This window comes from Hordeum vulgare, chromosome 1H (genome assembly GCF_904849725.1).
Source record: "Hordeum vulgare subsp. vulgare chromosome 1H, MorexV3_pseudomolecules_assembly, whole genome shotgun sequence".
NCBI lineage: Eukaryota > Viridiplantae > Streptophyta > Magnoliopsida > Poales > Poaceae > Hordeum > Hordeum vulgare.
Window position 1 is genome coordinate 30,401,766 of NC_058518.1, and position 20,278 is coordinate 30,422,043.

The 20,278-nt window shown below is 42.3% G+C and overlaps 1 protein-coding gene across 2 annotated transcripts; it reads right to left on the reverse strand.

The window, feature by feature from the left end:
• Nucleotides 1-9,191: 9,191 nt before the first annotated feature.
• On the reverse strand, nucleotides 9,192-12,785 carry LOC123405729 (lysine histidine transporter 2-like). 2 transcript variants are annotated; one of them, XM_045099316.1, is made up of 2 exons: nucleotides 12,771-12,785; nucleotides 9,192-10,490 (listed from the first exon to the last, which is right to left on the reverse strand). In XM_045099316.1, the coding sequence occupies exon 2, from the start codon at nucleotides 10,398-10,400 to the stop codon at nucleotides 9,192-9,194; it is 1,209 nt and encodes a 402-aa protein (XP_044955251.1). In that variant the 5' UTR covers nucleotides 10,401-10,490; nucleotides 12,771-12,785. The 2 variants fall into 2 exon arrangements, with proteins under 2 accessions (XP_044955251.1, XP_044955245.1); XM_045099310.1 differs by lacking the exon at nucleotides 12,771-12,785 and having other exon boundaries at nucleotides 9,192-10,538.
• Nucleotides 12,786-20,278: the final 7,493 nt, after the last annotated feature.

Sequence of the window (20,278 nt, forward strand, 5' to 3'; positions counted from 1 at the left end):
AATTCTTTGAGTTATCAAGTTTTTTGACAACCATGATATTTTAAAAAAAATCTGAATATTGTTTCAACTTGTGAATTGTGAATAAAATTAAAAGAAGAAATATTTTCTTGCATTTGTGAACAAATTTTTAAAATCATGCGATGAGATATGAACATAATGTGGTCATCGCCATTGAAGATGGTGATTTTTTTCTCTCTCGTTGCAACGCACGGGTCCTTTTGCTAGTAATGATAAAACTTTTAGCTTGGGCGCTATAGTATCTCAACGGTTGAACACGAACCGTTCTAAAGGCGTTGTTTACGGAGGTATCTATGCTACCCGCCTTGCTAGTCATTTTGAGATACCTATTAGACTACACGAGGAAGAAGAGATTCTTCTTCCTGAGAGATATCTAGATTATGATAGCATGGTTCGCCATGACTTTCTAGATAAAGATATAAATAAGAGGATGATTTATAACCTGGTATTTAGTCAGGGTACTCGTGAGACTATTACCTTGCCTGCTCCTTCTTTGTTCAATCTTCATCTAGGCAGGTACATTATTATGCCCTCGGGCATCTACGCATATTGGGGCATAGCCCAACCACAGGCGCCCGTGCCCGAGCTACCAGTCAAGTACCAGACGCTAGTTTATCAGTGGGAGCCAGAGGAGCTCACACAGCAGTGGCATCCTCAGTCCACTCTGGAGTACCCCGTAGACGGTTACTTTCCACCATGGGAGTAAACCAACTTAGGCCAAAAGCCTAAGCTTGGGGGAGTACGTGTTTCTCACCGACCTTATATTCTTGCTTACACTTTCATTTTGTTAGTCGGTGTTCACACCTTGCCACTGTATCATCCATGCTAGTTTATTTATTTTGCTTGCTTTCTTCTCGTGTGTTTGTTTAGATTGAGAAAACCCAAAAAGATTTCCCTTTCTTCTTTTGCTTGTTGGGAGCTTTCCCGTGTAAATAGTTTTCTTTTTCTTTGGATCAAGGTAGAAGACCATGGTTACAATGTTTAGTGGCTCTCGCATGCATATATGTTTATCTGTCAAAGAGCCATAGTACTTTGTCTTCTCCTTTGTGTTTGCTTGCAGATTCCAGCTTAGTCCAATGCACGAGCCCTCTTATTATTGTTCACATCATTCGGTCGTGCAAGTGAAAGGCAATAATGACGATATATGATGAAGTGACTGAGCCTGGAAAAACTGGTATGAACTCGATCTATTTTGTTTTTGTAAATATGACTAGCTCATCGTTCCTGATTCAGCTTTGTTGTGAGAGAAACATGTTTGCAATGAAAACTTAGAGATCGTAGTTTCTGATGCCATGCTTAATTAGCTCGGATCTTATAATGGTTTGTCTTGGATGCCAACATGAATTTCATGATGATTATGATGTAGTATGATAGGATGGTATCCTCCTTTGAATGATTCAAGTGGCTTAACTTGGCGCGTGTTTACACATGTAGTTGAAACAAAATCAACATAGCCTCTATGATATTCATGTTTACGGTGATTTATGTCCTACTCATGCTTGCACTAAATGTTGATTAATTTCAATGCATTTTGATGACTGTTGTCGCTCTCTAGTTGGTCGCTTCCCAGTCTTTTGCTAGCCTTCACTTGTACTAAGAGGGAACAATGCTTGTGCATCCACTTCCATAAACCCAAAGTTGTTCCATATGAGTCCACCATACCTACCTATATGCGGTATCTACCTGCCGTTCCAAGTAAATTTGCATGTGCCACTCTCTAAACCTTCAAGAAATAATCTGTTTTGCATGCGAACTGCTCATATGGTGACAAGGGGCGATCAGTATCTTCCATGCTAGGAGTGTTATCCTTGATATGTGTTTATTCACTATCATTCACGAGAAAGGGGCTGGTAATGGGAATGCCCAATTCCATGCTCAAATCGAAAAGATAATTGCAAACAAAACTCCCCCTGGATTGTGGTTGGTATGGACGGCACCCGAGTATTCGGCTAGTCGTGGAGTGTGATTGGTCGGTGGTGGGGGAGTCAAAACTTTACTTTTCTGTTTGGGAACCGCCTATAGTATGTGTAGCATGGAAGACGGTGAAAACTCTTGGTCATTGTGTTGACAATGAAAGCATGCCACCCAAAATTATTTATCTCTGTCTTCAAAGCTTGAGCTCTCGCACCTCTGCAAATCAATGCTTCTCTCTGCGAAGGGCCTTTCTATTTATGTTTTTGTTGAGTCATCCTCTTCTTATAAAAGCACCAATTAGAGAGCACCTCCGTCATTTTTATACTTTGCTTTTAATTGCTATTGAGTATGACTGTGACTGGATCTTCTTTGCCCTGAATTACAATGTTCGGTCAACCCTTGGTCTTTGAAGGTGATTTGCATTTATGTTTTGCGGTCTCAGAAAAAGCTAGCAAGATATCACCTGTTCGTATTGCGGTCTCAGAAAGGTCATTTATGTTTTTGTTTTGCTATTGAGTATGATTGTTTTGATTTAAGTGTGAAAATCATTATTATTGCTCGCTAGTTGATTATGCCATTGATATGAGTTTACCATGAGACCTTGATGTCATTGCTTATGTGGTTAGCTTGTGATTTTGCTGAAAATCTGGATATGAGTTAGACATAGTTGCAACAACAAGATCAAACAGAGTTCGTAAAAGTTCTTCTTTTGTCTCTTTCAGTTTGTCATCTGAATTGCTTGAGGACAAGCAATGCTTTAAGCTTTAAGTTCTTCTTTTGTCTCTTTCAGTTTCGTAAAAGTCCGTCGTATCTACTTTTCCAAACTCTTTTGCCCTTGTTTTGGACTCTAATTTGCATGATTTGAATGGAACTAACCCGGACTAATGCTGTTTTCAACAGAATTGCCATGGTGTTGTTTTTGCGCAGAAATAGAAGTTCTCGGAATGACTGGAAATTTACGAGGATTTTTTGTCGAATATATAAAAAATACTGGCGCAAGAATCAACCAGAGGAGTGGAGCGTGGAGCCCACGAGCCCACCAGGCGCGCCCCTCTAGCCGCGCCTAGCAGGCTTGTGGGGCCCACGGAGCTCCACCGCCTCCAATTCCAACTCTATTTAGTCCCTTTCATCCGGAAAAAAATCAAGGAGAAGAGTTCATCGCGTTTTATGATACGGAGGCGCCGCCACCTCCTGTTCTTCCTCTCGAGGGCAGATCTGGAGTCCGTTCTGGCTCCGGAGAGGGGAGATCGTCGCCATCGTCATCACCAACCTTCCTTCATCGCCAATTCCATGATGCTCTTCACCGTTCGTGAGTAATCTCATCGTAGGCTTGCTGGACGGTGATGGGTTGGATGAGATCTATCATGTAATCGAGTTAGTTTTGATGGGGATTGATCCCTAGTATCCACTATGTTGTTAGATTGATGTTGCTACTACTTTGTCATGCTTAATGCTTGTCACTAGGGCCCGACTGCCATGATTTCAGATCTGAACCTATTATGTTGTCGCTAATATATGTGTGTTCTTGATCCTATCTTGCAAGTTGTAGTCACCTACTATGTGTTATGACCCGGCAACCCCGGAGTGACAATAGCCGGAACCACTCCCGGAGATGACCATAGTATGAGGAGTTCATGTATTCACTAAGTGCTAATGCTTTGTTTCGGTTCTCTATTAAAAGGAGAACCTTAATATCCCGTAGTTTCCATTAGGACCCCGCTGCCACGGGAGGGATGGACAATAGATGTCATACAAGTTCTTTTCTCTAAGCATGTATGACTACATACGAAATGCATGCCTACATTACATTGACGACCTGGAGCTAGTTACATATCTCTCCATGTTATAAATGTTGCATGATGAATATCATCCGACATAATCATCCATCACCAATCCAATGCCTACGAGTTTTTCCTACTGGTCCTTGCTACGTTACTTTGCCGCTACTGCTGTCACTGCTGCTACTGTTACTGCTACTGCTGTCACTATTGCTACTGGTTACCGTTGCTACTGTTGCTATCACACTACCTTGCTACTGATACTTTACTGCAGATACTAAATATTTCAGGTGTGGTTGAATTGAAAACTCAACTTCTAATACTTGAGAATATTCTTTGGCTTCCCGTTGTGTCGAATCAAAAAAATTGGGTTGAATACTCTACCCTCGAAAACTGTTGCGATCCCCTATACTTGTGTGTTATCACCCCGTCAGCCGTCTCCATCGCCGCATCAGCCGTCTCCACCGCCCCATCAGCCGTCTCCGTCCACTGAGGATCCGAGCCAAAAGCGGAAACATACCACCGCTAATAGTAGCGGCAGAAAGGGGTTCCAATCACCGAAACGTAATTCGTCGCCCCTCCCAAAGGTACCTCATTAGAATATGGAGATGAGACCTTGGGACTATAGTGAAGAGGAAAATAAGAAGAGGGCAGACGCCCATTATCAACAGTGGAAGGCTGACATGGCTATGAAGAAGAAGCCGAAAGAGCCAGAGTTCCCAGTCACCCGAGAAGATCACGCCATGTGCGTGAAAATGTTGAATACCCTTTCACAACCCCCGCCAACGTTGCTAGCAGACTACGAACGCTCTATTCTCAAGTCGGCTGAGTTAAAAAAGCAGCGGTTGAAGAGTAGTAGGTCCAGCGGGAAATCAGTTGCCTAGCTCGGACAACAGAAAAACCAATCATGCCCCCTCCCCCCGCTCAAAGTGTATTCCGATACAGAGGTGTGCTCGAGCGAAGCTGCGGTCGAGCAGAGGTATGATGAAATCGCTGATATGGGTCCGGAGTTTGTTACATTGTACGGAGAAGCGGCCAAGGCTCATGGGATGTCTATTGATCGGTACTTAAACCATATACAGGATTTCGGTGAAGTAACATACGTGTACCGGCACGGGTCTCCTCTCGTCAAACGTGAGTTAGTCAACGAGCTACCAACAAAAATGCGAAGATTGCATAACTGGTACATGCGAGCACCTGCTGAACAGTAAAACTGGATCTACTTTGCATATAAAAACGAGCATTACGGGCATGAAGAAGGCGTGCTAATGATTGAATTCGACGAAATTATTTCAGTTATACAAACAAGACGCCCTCGACAAATCTATCATCAGTGCCTATTCTTTGTAAGTCTATACTTATACTAATTAGAGACTCTCAAAAAAATCCCACGTTAATTAGATTTTACCGACCGTTCATCTGGTGGGACTGATTTATAATGGTGTAGATTAACTATAATAGCCTCGGCAAAAAAAAAAGGGTCCAAAAACCCCCATAGTTCTTTCACTGTCATAAAATAGAAGTACAAACCTCCAAACTCAACTTATCCTTAACTGCACGTCTATTTTACAAAACAGAAACTCCTAATTGAATCTATCTTTAACCCCACGACCTCTTACATCTTTCTAATTGAATCTATCTTTAACCCCACGACCTCTTCCAATCTTTTGCGGCATGGAAACTCTTTCTCTTCCTTCTTCAATAGAGTCCATCTTATCTTTCTTCTCCCATAGAAAAAATTCCATCGTCTCTCTTTACCCGAAGCAAGCAGGTTGGTCCATGGATCGGGTGTGCCCAAAGATCTTATTCCTCGAAACTGCTATTCTCATTACAATCATGTTCTTTCTCCTGTGCATCTGTCCAGGTCACCCATCAATAAAAGAAAATTCAAGCTAGGTCTACCATTGCCAATGGATTTTCCACCCAGAGTAAACGTGCAGGCGTACAACCAAATATGGATCCATAGGCGCCCTCTACATCCACCTCCTCTACAAGCTTGATAATATAAGCCGGTTACTAATGTTTTTGTGCTCAGTACTAAATACGTAATCCAGTGTTGGAGCAGGCCCAACCTCGACGATACAAACATACAAGGTTAGTTCGATTACTTCACATCCTATTGGTGTTGCGAGGATACAAAAATATATGGCCGAATTCGTGCATGTATAGAAGCGCATGCTGCTGCATCGATCCCACAGGAAGACACATATATATGAAGCTAAACTCTTTGGTCCGCTATGTAAAAGTACACGCACACGAGGTGACAATTTTATTGGCCATAGACTTGGACGTTCTTGGTTCAGTCAAACTAGCCTGTACGTATAGTCTACAAGTACAACTAAAGAGAGCTCAGGTTTGTATCTTTGGTTACCATTTGAAGGAGTTGTCAAGATAGGCCATGCAAAAAACGAAATAGTTTTAAGGCATGTATATTTATTGTGTCCAAACACCAACTTAATCAATCACGCTTCAGTTATCCCAAGGATAAAGCTGTATATGCATCTACTTTTATATCATTTATTGGTTTATGTCGCCTGCGTCTATGCCTGCTTTGATTGCTGAAGTTCTTTGCATCCTATATACATGGCGGTTATATTTCGAAATTTGGAAGTTTGTTCTGATCGGTGTCGTAATAAATGATACCTCGACCATGGATTGCTAGGGCAACTGGAGGTTTGTTTTATTGCACCAGTATTTTGATATTTTCGGTGGAAAAAAATGTTTGCATTACTTCTTCTGATTTATTTGCTTTTAGACTGGAGTTTTATTTCTTTTGCCTTCTATATGCATACCCCCGCAAAAAATGCATGTAAAATGGATGGTTGGATGGGTAATGTCTCATAGGGATGTGTATTGACTAATTGCCGCTTCATTAGGAGATAGTTGTAAACTTGTGACAATACTATTCTCAACCTACTTCCACTCCTGTAAAATAATGGCTAGAAAATCACATTGGTTGCATTTCCTTTGTTTTCTCGGATGTGAGTGAGGAGCTCATCCAACATATGCAAGTAGTTCCATTTAGGTAGCACACAATTTTTCTATTAATGGTATCATGTTGTGTGGCTACTGATTCTGAGATTTCTAAATACCTCCCCGTCTTGGCTCGATGATATCTTTTCCACAACAAACCATGATTTAGTTATGTAACTTCGAAGGCACTATTATGATGTTTCTTTTAAAAATGTAAACGTATAGTTCCAAACAAATGAAACTATGATACTATTTCGCTTCCATCCTCAAATGATTTATTACAGTTTAGAGGGAGTCCATTTGTTCATTGTGTTTATAGGGTTTTTCAATCATGTAAATCATATTTCTGCCTACTTCTGACTGGTCCAATTTGTCTTATCTTGATCATCATCATAGTGTGTTTTTACCAAGTTCTTATTAGTCATTCATTTTGTGTATTCAAATTTTCATCAAGGCCTATATCTTCTACTCTTTTGGATACTATTTAGCAGTCTTATTACTTACTATTTCTTATTCTTTTGAAACATAAAGGTACATTAAATATTTTCCGTGGAAATAGAAGCAAAAATAAAGTTGTAAAATCTATACAAATGTGAATTTTGACAAAAATCCAATTAGTTACCACGGGCTGAAAAAATATTATCTTTGAAGTACGCACAATCACCAATAGTTTACTTTGATGCTTGATATTAAAAAATATTGAAAAACCATTGTATCATTACGACATTAAAACAAACCTTCAGGAAAAATTTACAATACACTGGACCATTTTGAAAACTTCTTCATATATAAACAGTGAATGTTTTGGAGAAGTTTACAATCATTGTACCTGATGATGGACTAGTAAAAGTCATGGACTCGAAATGCAAACCCCTCGCTGATTGGGCGAACATGCAGAAATGCCTACAGAGTTATTTCAATCATTATGGCACTATATCGACAACTTTTTGTTCATTTCCTGATAGCAAGTAATTAATATTGAACTCCTTTATTCATTTCCTTTTCTTGGCAGAGCTTGAAAACGGTTCACGGCCAAGTGACAGAGTGTTTGGAAGTTAATATGGAACTCCTTTATTCATTTCCTTTTCTTGGCAGAGCTTGGAAACGGTTCACGGCCAAGTGACGGAGTGTTTGGAAGTCAGAGCTTACATTTAGACAAATGGATGTAAGTACTACTAGCTAGATTCGCGCATCTCTTTATTCTAGTTTCGCTACCATTATCGTGCTGCAGGAACAGGGAAACAATTTATGTGGATACTATGTTTGCGAGTTCATACGCTAGATGACCCATGAGATGGGCAAAAATCGGGACTTAAATTTTTTTGAAGTAAAATAAACAATACTCACAACTTTATTTTATTACCATCAATTGTGTTCGGTTTCACTGATATATATTGACCCCTTCTTTAAATTAGATCGAACGGTTGCGGGACGGTCTTCTACCACAAGAACGCGTACGAGCAATTCAAGAGGAAATTGCTGGATTCTTAAATGCAGAGGTCCTAGATTTGAAGGGAGAATACTATTGCCCGCCGGTTGAAGTGAAATGTTAAAGTGTAAAAGAGATGGATATGTGCATGTAACTCATGTCTACATTTTGTAATATGTTCGACAAAGCACGATGGATGAGATGGTGTAATATATTCGTGACGATGATGTGTAATATAGTTGTTCCTTTATTGATGTGTATGTACCATCCAATTTAGTGCAAAACAAGAATGAAAAAGTGCACAAAACAAATAAATGGGAAAATAGCAAACAAAAAAGGGCGGGCAAAATAGCCCTCATCCAATTTAGTACAAAACCCTAAATCCTAAAAAGTGCTCAAAAAAGACAGCGAAGCAATAGCCTCGGTTCGTAATAAGAACCGGGACTAATACCCCTCCCTCCTCGCTCCCAGCCCCGCCACATGGAGGACCATTAGCCCCGGTTCGAAGCCGAACCGTGGCTAGCATTAGTCCCGCTTTTCTAGTCCCGATTTCTGAACTGGGGCTAATGGCCCAAACGAACCAGGTTTGAAGGCTATATTTCTGCTAGTGCGTGAGTCAACGTTCTAAATACCAGACAATGTATCTCCTTAAACTGTTTTTTTAGCAATGATATCTATGTCAGAGATATACAAATGTGTCTATGGTAACTTCTGCAATCTTAAAGCTACACAATCCCATAATTCTGTAGTATAATTTTTTGAAATACTTTGGATTGCTTACCACATGCGATCATGTGGTGGTAATTCTTTACCAGACCTTTGTGGATGTGTGTTCATAGCCTATGTTATATTCATAGATTTCTCATAAAAATATTACACCGCATTATCCATGCAACCGGGGATTGAGGAAATTCTAACCAACAACAAAATATATACAAGATGCATGATCAGGAACTTCTAAATTAAGAGGGAAAAGAAAAGGCAACAGTATTTGGCAACGCACAAAATTCCGCGGGAGGATGCATCCCAAAATATAATTTCTCCTGGGTTAATCGTCTCATCTTTGTGCCGCTAGCTGCTTAAGAGTAGAACTTGAAAGTCTTGGCGTCGAGGATGATTTGGCGCAATCCGCCGATGGGGGACAGTAACATGAGCAAGACTCCGATGACGATGAATATCCAGTTGAGGAACCATGTAGTGCTGTACCTGGCGGGCTTGCGCAGGATTAGCCAGATGATGCAGGGTAGGAAGTAGGTGGTGGGCGCGAACGCGAAGCCTCCGAAGAAGCCGAGCAGGCCGTCGAAGAAGGGGAATGTCATGCCGATGAGCATCGTGAGCGCGACGTAGGCGGAGCGGGCGGTGAGCCGGAGCGGGAGGCCGGGGGTGAACTTGAGCTTCTTGACGAGCACGGTCTCCATCATGTCAAACACGGGCATGGCGAACACCTGGTAGCTGCCGATGACATGGACGACGACCATGAGGTTGGCCATGGCGATGAGCCACCGTGGCTTGTCGAGCGTGATGAGGATGTTGGGGTCGACGGAGTTGCCGAAGGCGTAGTACCCGCCGAAGGCGACGGAGAAGTAGCAGAGCGCGACGATGGCGTAGGCGACCATCACGCCGCGCCACATAGGCTTCTTGGACGGCTGCTCCGGTGTGGACGGGATGGTGGCCTGGATCTCGAGCACGACATTGTGGCCGGCGAAGGCGAAGGCGACCGCCCCGAGAGCGTTGAACGCGCCGAACACGTGCCCCGCGGTGCTCGTGGCCTTGAGCCCGTAGTCGACGACGGCGGCCCCGACCGGGTGTTTGTGTACCACGGACGCGAAGAAGGCGACCATGGAGTAGCAGATGGACATGACGGCGGCGGCGGCGGAGACGCCGGAGATGGAGTTGAAGTTGGGCATCTGGGAGAGCAGAAAGTGGACGGAGCCGAAGATCATGATGAAGAAGGTGAGGCGGATGTCCCTGCAGCGGCCGTTGCAGACGAGGTCGTGGAACTTCTTGAGCGACTGGCCGCCGGTGACCATGTAGACGATGTCGGTGCCGACGTCGACGACGAGCTGCTGCGGGACGATGATCCAGAGCCCGAGCTTCTTCCCGAAGGCGTGCTGCCCCAGCTCGTGGTACCGGTCGAAGCGCTTCCCCGGGACCATCTCGTGCATCTCCACCATTTGCCACAGCGTGTAGAGCGTGATCCCGAAGGAGCTGGCGATGACGGCCACGCCGGGGCCCCAACCGAGGTGCGACATGGCGAACGGGAGGCCCAGCACGCCGGCGCCGACCATGGCCGTCACGTTGTGGAAGGCGGAGTAGTACCACTTGGCGGTGCGCGAGGAGGTGATGGGCAGCCAGTCGTCCAGGTTCACGTCCTTGAGCTTCGCCTCAGATTCCCGCTCCTTCACCGTCTCCACGTACTCCTCCATGACATCCAACCCCGGCGACGACGACGACGGCGGCACCGTTCCTCCTTGTTCGATCTCACGCAGTTCGATCGATCGATCGACCTCCATGATTGTGCACACGTACGAGACACGCCTTGGATCGGAAATAGCACACGATCGAGATCACGACAACACGAGTCGATTCGATTGATGGCAGACGGCCTTTGTTTGTGATTGCTTTGATCTGGTGATTGCACGTAGACGTAGGTAGGGGTTAACTACATGGGTATATATAAAAGGAGCTAAAAGCCAAACTAAAGTCCTAACCGGTGATTGTCACCATGTCAGAGTCGGACAAGACTAAACTAACGTGATTTACTTCTAACAGCTAACTTAGAACGTGTGCTAACAACGTACTGTACTTTTCTTGCGAGGGGTGTTCTAACAACGTACGTACGTCCATGCCACAATATCACATCCTAGATAAAAAAAAAAGAGTGCTAAATCACTCGGGAGTTTTATTATAAAACTCACGGGGTTAGAATTGAGAGGCAATAAGTCCTCGGCATGAAGGTTATCTGTTCAACCATACCGCAGTACACATGACTCAATACGACTTGATATCTGTTCAACCATACCGCAGTTTACCATACAATCTGCTACCCTATTTTGTATTCTAGTACTAATAATTAATCCTTTATGGAACAAACTCCCTTTCATTCATCATTGACTTGATCTCTGTCACCATATGTCCATAGGCTGAGCTAAATAAATTATAACCTGAGAATAGATAACGGTCAAGAGGAGTCCGATTGCACCATAACTTGAAGGGCACCCCTAGGGATCAGACTACTGATCCCTAGTGTTGCATCAGACCAGCCGAACACCGTTGGATTGAATTTTCATGGACCGTCTGATTACAGACATGGGCCAAGGTAGTTTGCATGGAGTGTATTAATTGTGATTTGTTTCCATCAGTTACTCCCAGAAAATCACGTCAATAGCATTAATAGCCTTAGTGCTTCCTTTGTGCTTCAAAATCTGCATGGGGCCAACTATGCATCTAGCAAACCGTTTGTCCATCTGATGCATTGCTATTGGTTAGTTTTCTTGATTGGAAATACGCGATGTTTTGGTAATGTGAAATTATATCAATTCATTTTGCTTCTATCGTCTAGAAGTTTTGCTTCCGTACACATTGAAGATTTTGTCAATTTGTTATAATTTGTAACTAACACGAAAATTTATTTAGCATTGTTTAACCACAATATATGCCTTGCTTCTAATATTATAAATTCGTGCTCCATCAAACATTTTTTTACAAATGTCAAGGACTCTTACAAACATATTAAAATTGAACTTCTTCCAGAGAATATGGCATCTGCATCCGAATAAATAGGAATTTGGCTGCAAAGAATGTGTACTTTGCATCTAAAGAAATGATCATTTGCTTCCATACAATTTGGAAACTGAATCAAATCGGAATTTTCTTTTGTACAACCAGATGATGCCTTGCTTACAGATAAATATTTTTGCCGGGAAGAGAGAGATATATTTGGCAACCAAATCATTATATTTCCATAGGCAAGAGGATTGCTTCCATACAAATATAGATTTGTTTCCAATAAAAAGAAGGAAAATAATTATTTGAAAGAACATGGGGAATGTTTCCACGGTGATGCACACATGTATCAGTTGAATACATTCTTTGCTTCTGTGGTAGTCAGGAAGCACCACACCATCTACCACGGTGACACAAATCACAAGCAAAAAAGCATGGACCGTGTCCTATTGCCATGTGGATGCACGTGATGCTTCTTTTGCTAACTTATTGCGTGCTTCCTGTAATAGGAGTACATAATCGTGCAACAGTGTTAGCAAAAATTGATACACAAATCCAAGATAACATTTTCTACATTCAACAAATTTAATCGAAGCAAGTATTGCAACCAAAGTAACACAACTCAAAACAAGCGAGGAATCAAAGATGAGATGAAGCAAGCCCTAGATCAAGTGAGTACATACCAGGGGTGCGAGGCCGGGGATACGCATGCATCCTCTTTGCGGATCCAATATGGCACAACAATAAGGTGGGAGCGATGGTGACGGGCAGATCTAGCAGGGAACCGTGGCGGTGAAGGGGGGCTATGCAGGCTCTGTTGAGAACTTGAGACCCGGGATCGACGGAGCAGCGGCCGGACGCCGCACCGGGCGAGGTGGAGGACCTGTAGCCATCCTAGTTTTGGTGCGGATGGGGATGGTGGTAGGTATGGCTGTCGCTGTTAGCGAGCTTGGATGAGCTCGCCCATAGTATTCTGAACGGGGTGGGGTGGGTGGGCTGGACATGCGCGGGATAATCGGGATGGATTAAATCTTGGGATTAATTAACTGCAAAGGAGATTTTCGTGGACCGTGAGATTAGGCAAGAATCAACAACGCCGGACCCGTATGATGAAAACTTCCTATCAGACTTTTGATAAGAAGTGTTTCCCTAACTTGAAGCTTTGTGTCTTCTAATGCTAGGGCCACCCCCTGCATTAGTGCATGTATCTCTATCCCCAACGCCTCGTTACAATTGAAGAATATACGATAGGCCGCAAAGATTACCGAACCATCACGCCATCTCAAGATTATTCCAATACCCGCACGACCATCCTGAAACGAAAAGGAGCCGTCTACAGAAAGGGCAGTCCAAATTGCTGGAGGAGGTGGCCAATGGGCAGGAGGCTCTAGTGTGTATTGCACCACTGGCTGAAGGGCCTCCCTCCCTAGTATATTTTTACCTTTTCTTTTTGGCATGTTGGCAGGAGAACTGTCAAATTCATTGGTTAGAAAGCGGTATTATAAATAACACCCTCAGAAGAGGAATGCACCGCATACGGCGAGTACCAAAAGAAGAAGAATGAAAAGGGGTTGCTCAGTTTATCAAGGAAAACTAGGCGAAACCTACGCAACGCCTGACGGCTAGACCTAAAAGCACTACAATACATACAACATGTCAGAAGATCAATACTCCACAACACACTTTGTCGGGCACTCGAGTGCTTTCGCCGCTACCAAAGTGCACACGGAGCCTGTCTTCTCAGTCCGAGCAGGCACAAACCTATCCGCAAAACTCGACGACATCAAAGAGGAACGCTATGTCCGATAGAGCAAACATATGCCGTTTCAATCCCGTGAGGTTGGCGGACATAACTTGCCTAAAGTACTTGCATGTGAAGGGTGCTTCTGCTGCTCTCACGGTGATGCAACACAAGCCTTCGCCAACTACCAACACGAGTCCCGAGTCCCTATGATCGCGTCTAATTAACTTCAAGAGAAAGTTCTCAAGAGGAGATACGACATCGAGCAAAGCGGATAGCGTCACCATCGTCTCACCGGGGGACCGGATCTAGGGTTTCCACACAAGGGCAAGGGAAGGTAGGGGTTCCATCATTGATGCCTCCAACAAGGGAACGGTGCCCGAAGGCACCACCACCGACTGATCCGGCCACAACCAGAGCGCGGTTTTCACTTGCAGCCTCACCCACCCAAACGGGAGACCCAATCAGCCCTTCCTCCATACCAATTCCATGGTGCACGAGCACTCTTTCACATCACGACCTCGGGCCGCGCCCAAAAGGTCGCCGGCTAGCTCCTTCAACAGATCTAAACACTAGTAGAAAAAGGACATTTAACCCCGGTTTGGTTGCGCCATTAGTCCCGGTTCTCGAACCGGGACTAATGCTAGCCCCGGTTCGGTCCCGAACTGGGGCTAATGGCCTTCCATGTGGCGGGGTAGGGAGTGAGGGGGGAAGGGTATTAGTCCCGGTTCATATTACGAACCGGGGCTATTTCATCGCTTTTTTTTTTGAACAATTTTTGGGTTTAGGGTTTTGCACTAAATTGGATGGGCTATTTTGATGCCCCTTATTCTTCCATTTATTTGTTACATATATATTGCACATCGTCATGAATATATTACACCATCTCATCCGTCGTGCTTTGTCTAACATATTTACAAAATATAGTCACGAGTTACATGCACATAAATGCATCTTTTTTACACTATATCATTTCATATCATTTCCGTCGAATGACAATAGTATTCTAATCGATCGTCTAACAACTCATCATCAACTTATTCATATAACAAGTTATCATATGATACACATAAAATAAAACAAATAAACATCATAATATATATATATATATATATATATATATATATATATATATATATAGTCATCATATGCATGCATCCTAATTAATCGATCATGTCAAGTAATAATGTAAACTAGAATAACTTGTATCTCATAAGACCTAGTCCTCGCTCTAAGATATAATGTCATAAAACAGAATAACACCTATGGCTCCAAGATGGATCACAGAGATCCAACTGTCTCCAGCTTGTGGCTTGTGAACCTTCTTTATTTCTCTCCGTGCTTCAATTTGGAGCCTTTTTGATCTCGATTTGAAGTTAATCGAGTATGGAGCATAGAACTCAGCCCTCAGCGAGGTTCTAATTTTCATTTGACCTTCTGGGTTTGATGATGGGAAAATGGGGCGATCGCAGAAATAATACGTACGCGCCCACGTCATAGAGACATATAGTATAATTTAAATGCGCAAGTGCATAAATGAATAAATATATCAAACATTGCAGGTACTTTATTTCCAGAACTCTTATATATATATAAAAGATCTGTTAATTACATCTCTAGTCCGGTTATCCTCGCTTGATGCGGCATGTTTCGCCCCTTGTATTTTGCTCGAACCAGATATTGCTCTTACTGCTCTTTCTCTCTCTTTGTATGCCGCCCTTCTTGAACGGACGCGAGCAGCTTGGTTCGCATACTCTCGGCGCTCAGGATGTTCCTGAATGAATTCCTCATACTCAGGCCATTTGGCGAGGGCCTCTGCCAGTCGCATGATGGTTCCACCCTCATCATTCTGTGATGTGGATGCACCGGGAAGCTGGGATCTTATTGCTTGACATATGCATTTGACAACATATAAGTCATCTGGATTCTGAGCCTGCATCTTTGGATGAGTGTTTTTCCATCTTCCTTTAACAGCTTTGCTCACATGTGAACGATGGAGGATCGCTGCATCTTCATCAACTACAGCTGGAAGATCAACCCAAGAACGACGAGCATTTCTTTGTCGTCGCTGGTGACACACTGGATCGAACGAACCCTCAAAGGATGGTCTTGGCGTTGGCACCAATGAGGATAAAGGATCAGATATCGAAGCAGTTGGATTCACATAACCAGCTTGGAAATCATCTGGTGTGACCCACACCCCCTGCCAATGGAGCGAGCGTTTACTGCTTGGCTCACCCACTAGGCATGGTCCAATGGGATTATAGCCCATTGTGGGGGTAAATTGAGGTGCATCAACACGAAGTTGGTTTCTTGGACGAGTGAGTCTTCCATGTGATGAAGACTCAGTGCCCTCAACCATTATGGCTTTTCCTTTATCCGCGGGGGAGGCCCTCTGAGCCGCCATTGCCGGGCGTGGGATTGGCTTATATGAGCTTTCTCCCGTCCCTTTGTGTGTGCCCACCTTAAGTTTCGAAGGTGTAAGGGGCACTGCGACTTTAGTTGATGCAGTCACGGACGATTGTCTTGGTGAAGCCACCCTTAGTGACCCTGTCCGTTTTGAAAGAAGGGGCCACTCTTCAGGTGTCATGCGAATAACATTGGTTGGTACCTCATGACTTGTGACCTTGGCAAGTGACATCTTTGTGAAACTAGGAGGAACTGAAACAGATGAAGTGAGTTTGCGTGCATGCTGATCCTTAGGTGTCCTTGCAGCTGCACGCATCCTTCTCTTTGCTGACTTTGTGAGAACGGGAGTAAACCCTTCATTTAGTGCAGAGGAGACTTCCTTTTCTTCTCGCCCAGCTCGGGATGCAACTGTGGTTTTCAAACTCTTGCTAACTGAGGCCACAAGCGGGCCAATAGGTACATCCAACCACAGGTCGCCAAAGCGGAGAGTGACAAACTGCTGAACCTGTCCCTCTATACCTTCGAATAAAGAAAACTATATATTAGTTTCCTTTGAGTATATTTTGCATACACGATGTTTAAACTTTGATGCACATTAGAAATTGACGAGTTGCAATCCTATATTGGAATTCAAATATGAGGGGAGAAATATGTCCCACCGGGCGTGCCAGAATTTGGTGACGGGAAAATGGGGCGATCGCAGAAATAATACATACGCGTTCACGTCATAGAGACAGATAGTATAATTTAAATGCGCAAGTGCATAAATGAATAAATATATCAAACATTGCAGGTACTTTATTTCCAGAACTCTTACATATATATAAAAGATCTGTTAATTACATCTCCAAAGAAAAAACCCGTGATTAAGAATTCCAACATAATTATTACATAGGATTACAACATACGATCACTACAAAGTGTAGAAAAGAAAAACTACAAAATGTAGAAACAAAAGATCCTCTGCGCTGTCGTCGATGTCGGCGCATTCGGGGAGCCATGAAGAATGTTTATGCTAACATATGGGTAGCATAATATTTACCATTTGATTTGTTTACATCATAAGATATTTAATAATTTAATATATTGCACGTGCATGATTTGGATATTTTTTACCTAGTTCATTAACCATTGGAAATTTTGGTATAAGTAGTGCTTTATATTTTTGGGTAATATGACGATAATTTAATGGTTAACTAGCGGGTTTAACAAGCATATGTGCAATATAGGGCATAACTCTTTTTTATGAGTTATCATGCATTTGATTATGTGTGAATGCATGGAATTTAGAGAATATCATGTCCATTTTAGGACAATGGATATATTTTGGCAAGCCACATATGAGGAGGCTATATGGGAGATGATGATGCACTAAGTTACGTTTAGTGCAAGTAACATAGGCTATGATTCTAGTCATCATTTAATTTTATGGGCATATGCACCTATGTGAGAGGAGTGCATGGTTTAATTTTGATCTATATGAGGTTATCTTATAACATGTAAGTTCATTTTGTACATGCATTTGTATATTTTAATATGCATGCACTTATATAGAGCTCATGGTTTGATTTTGATTTATATGGGATTATCCTTTTGACATGTAAGTTGATTGCCTACATGCACCTTACCCATACTAGTTCTTTATTATATCATATAGGACTAGTGTGATTTTAGATGTCAGAATTATGAGAATATTTTATAAAGTTTGGCTTCACTTGTATTAGTACTAGCATCATGTACCAACATTGTGCCCATGTGTAGCCTAATCAAGAGGAGTTTGGTGATTTCTTCTTGCTTGTATTATCACCAGCAAAGCATAGAGTATATACTTGTGGTGTAACCAAACTTGAAGCAAATGTCAATTTATAAGCATGTGACATTTACATTGCGTATATGCATGGACTTTGCGGTGTAATATGATTCCAACACCTACGTTAATGCACTAGTTTTATATGGGGACTAGTGACATGTCTATATGGGTATTTTGATTAAGTTTCACTTCACCCGTATTATGACTAGCACCGTGTAACAATATGTCCACGGATAGCATAATCGAATGAAGCATGGTGATTTCTCTTTGTTTGTATTATCACTACCAAGGCATAGAGCATATGCTTGTAATGAAACCAAACTTGGAGTATGTGTCAATTTATATTTACATGGGCATGATGACAATTATCGATTCTGTTTAGCTATATGGGACTAAACAATGCATGAGAAATTGTCATGTATGACATCCATTGCTTGGAACAAATATTGCAATGCGCTATGTTATTTCTAGCGCAAAAAAAATCCATATAGAGAAATTATCTCTCACACGATTCATTTAGCTTATACATGCATCACATAAGGGAATGCACAATTTTCTTTGGTTAAAATATGCAAGTGGAACAACATGCAACAATGTTTCATTTGATCATACCTATATGGCTAGCAATATTTGATTAAACTAGCCTATGATTTTATATGGAGCAAATATGTCCAATTTCTATCAGCGAAGACATTATATTGTGTTTATTTCTACTTTTATTCTTGATTTGTATCAGCATGGGATCGGAATCACCATGAGATCAAATCAAGAAGAATTTTATTATGTGCACCTAATTTGTATCTACATAGAACCAAAGATCACTGTGAGACCAAACGAGGGATTTGGTTTGTTTCCTTGATTTGTATCAACATGGAGATCAATCAAGGTAAACTTAATTTAGTCATACCATGTGCGTTTGATTTCTTATTCCAATACTCAATTTGTATCAGCATGAGACCGGAGTCGTCATGTGACCAAACAAGGGGCATATTAATTTTAGGCAATACATATGTATATACACAATAAAGTTTTATCCACATAATTAAATTAGTTTGAGTAATCTTGTATTTCTATCCTTAATTCGTATCTACATGGAAACTGGAGTAACCATATGACCGAACAAGGCCTAATTTAATTGGACAAGTTAGAACATGTGTGTGCATGATATATATTCTATTCAGATATGACGAGCGTGGATGCAGCCATGAAATCTTACCTTGCCTTGGATGTCCTTACGTATGTGTATGTGTGAAGGAGCAAGATGCAGATGAGCAGCCGGCGACGACGACGACGACGAGACGAACGGCCGGCGACGATGTCGACAAGCGGACGGCTAGTGACGACGACGCTAGGAGCCGCCGTCGAGCTGTGTGGTCGACGAAGAGTGGCGCAACCGGCGGCGACAACGTCGAGTGGCCGGCGGCGACGAAGATGACGACGAGCTAACGAACAACCAACAACGTATACGTATATGCCGGCGAGCGTATGAGTAGTGCTTGAGCAATGGGATGATGATGCTGATTGTTCAATGGATCGTTTTGCAGCCAAAATACAGTAGCTGGGCTGGTATATATAGGTGCGCGTGAGCAGCGCTGGAGCGTCTAGTCGCGCGCGCCCACGTTCCAGTTCGTGGGATCGTGCATGGGATCGTGCGATGGAATAAGGTCGATGGAATAAGGTCAAACATTTATTATATAATCGATATTTTAGGGATATTAGCGTTACTCACCACAATTTTATGTTGGCATTGTCGTCGTTGGTGACGGCGTGCAATCAATGCCAGCCATGTGACCCCTTTTTTAGGAGAAAACTTAATGAATGTTTATTCGTTTCATCATTTTATTTATTTATTTATAATTATTGGTTTAACGCGTGCATTATCGATAGTCGACAATATATCATCTGCTTTGCCAGTCCTCATTTTACGCGGTTGACTATACTACTTTTAATTTCTTATTTTCATTATAAACAGATTTTGGCCGTTTTGTATTTATATTTTATGTGGTTTATGCATTTTATTTTATCTTGGTCAAAATCCATGTCAACAGGGTCCATCAACGAGGCACTACATCATGTGACAGTTGTTTTCGAATAACATAATAATAACCTAGTTAGCAATGTAATCAACACCATTTATGCAATAGTAGAGCGTACTTAATTAGGAAACTCTTATCAAGACATTTCGGCGAATGTCATCCAGACTCAATCTATGCACTAGTGGCATGTAAAATGTATAATTTTGGCCAATTCCCAAATGATACGGGAAGGTATCCCTAGAAGCCAGAACACCAGCAACAAGAAAGTAGAGAAGAACATCCTTCTCCTACCAAGTTAGATGTGATCCATACGTGTAGTGTGTCATGTCAATTAACTTCCGTAATTCAGTCGAAGCAACGAAATAAGCTGTAAATTATAATTTAACAAATTTAGTATATGGATGAACACCAACTATTTCTAAATATAAATACAAATTACTCAAC

What these genes read in the sequence shown, in the direction of transcription:
- LOC123405729 (XM_045099310.1), bottom strand. Translation starts at nt 10,538, where the DNA reads ATGGAGGAGTACGTGGAGACGGTGAAGGAGCGGGAATCTGAGGCGAAG.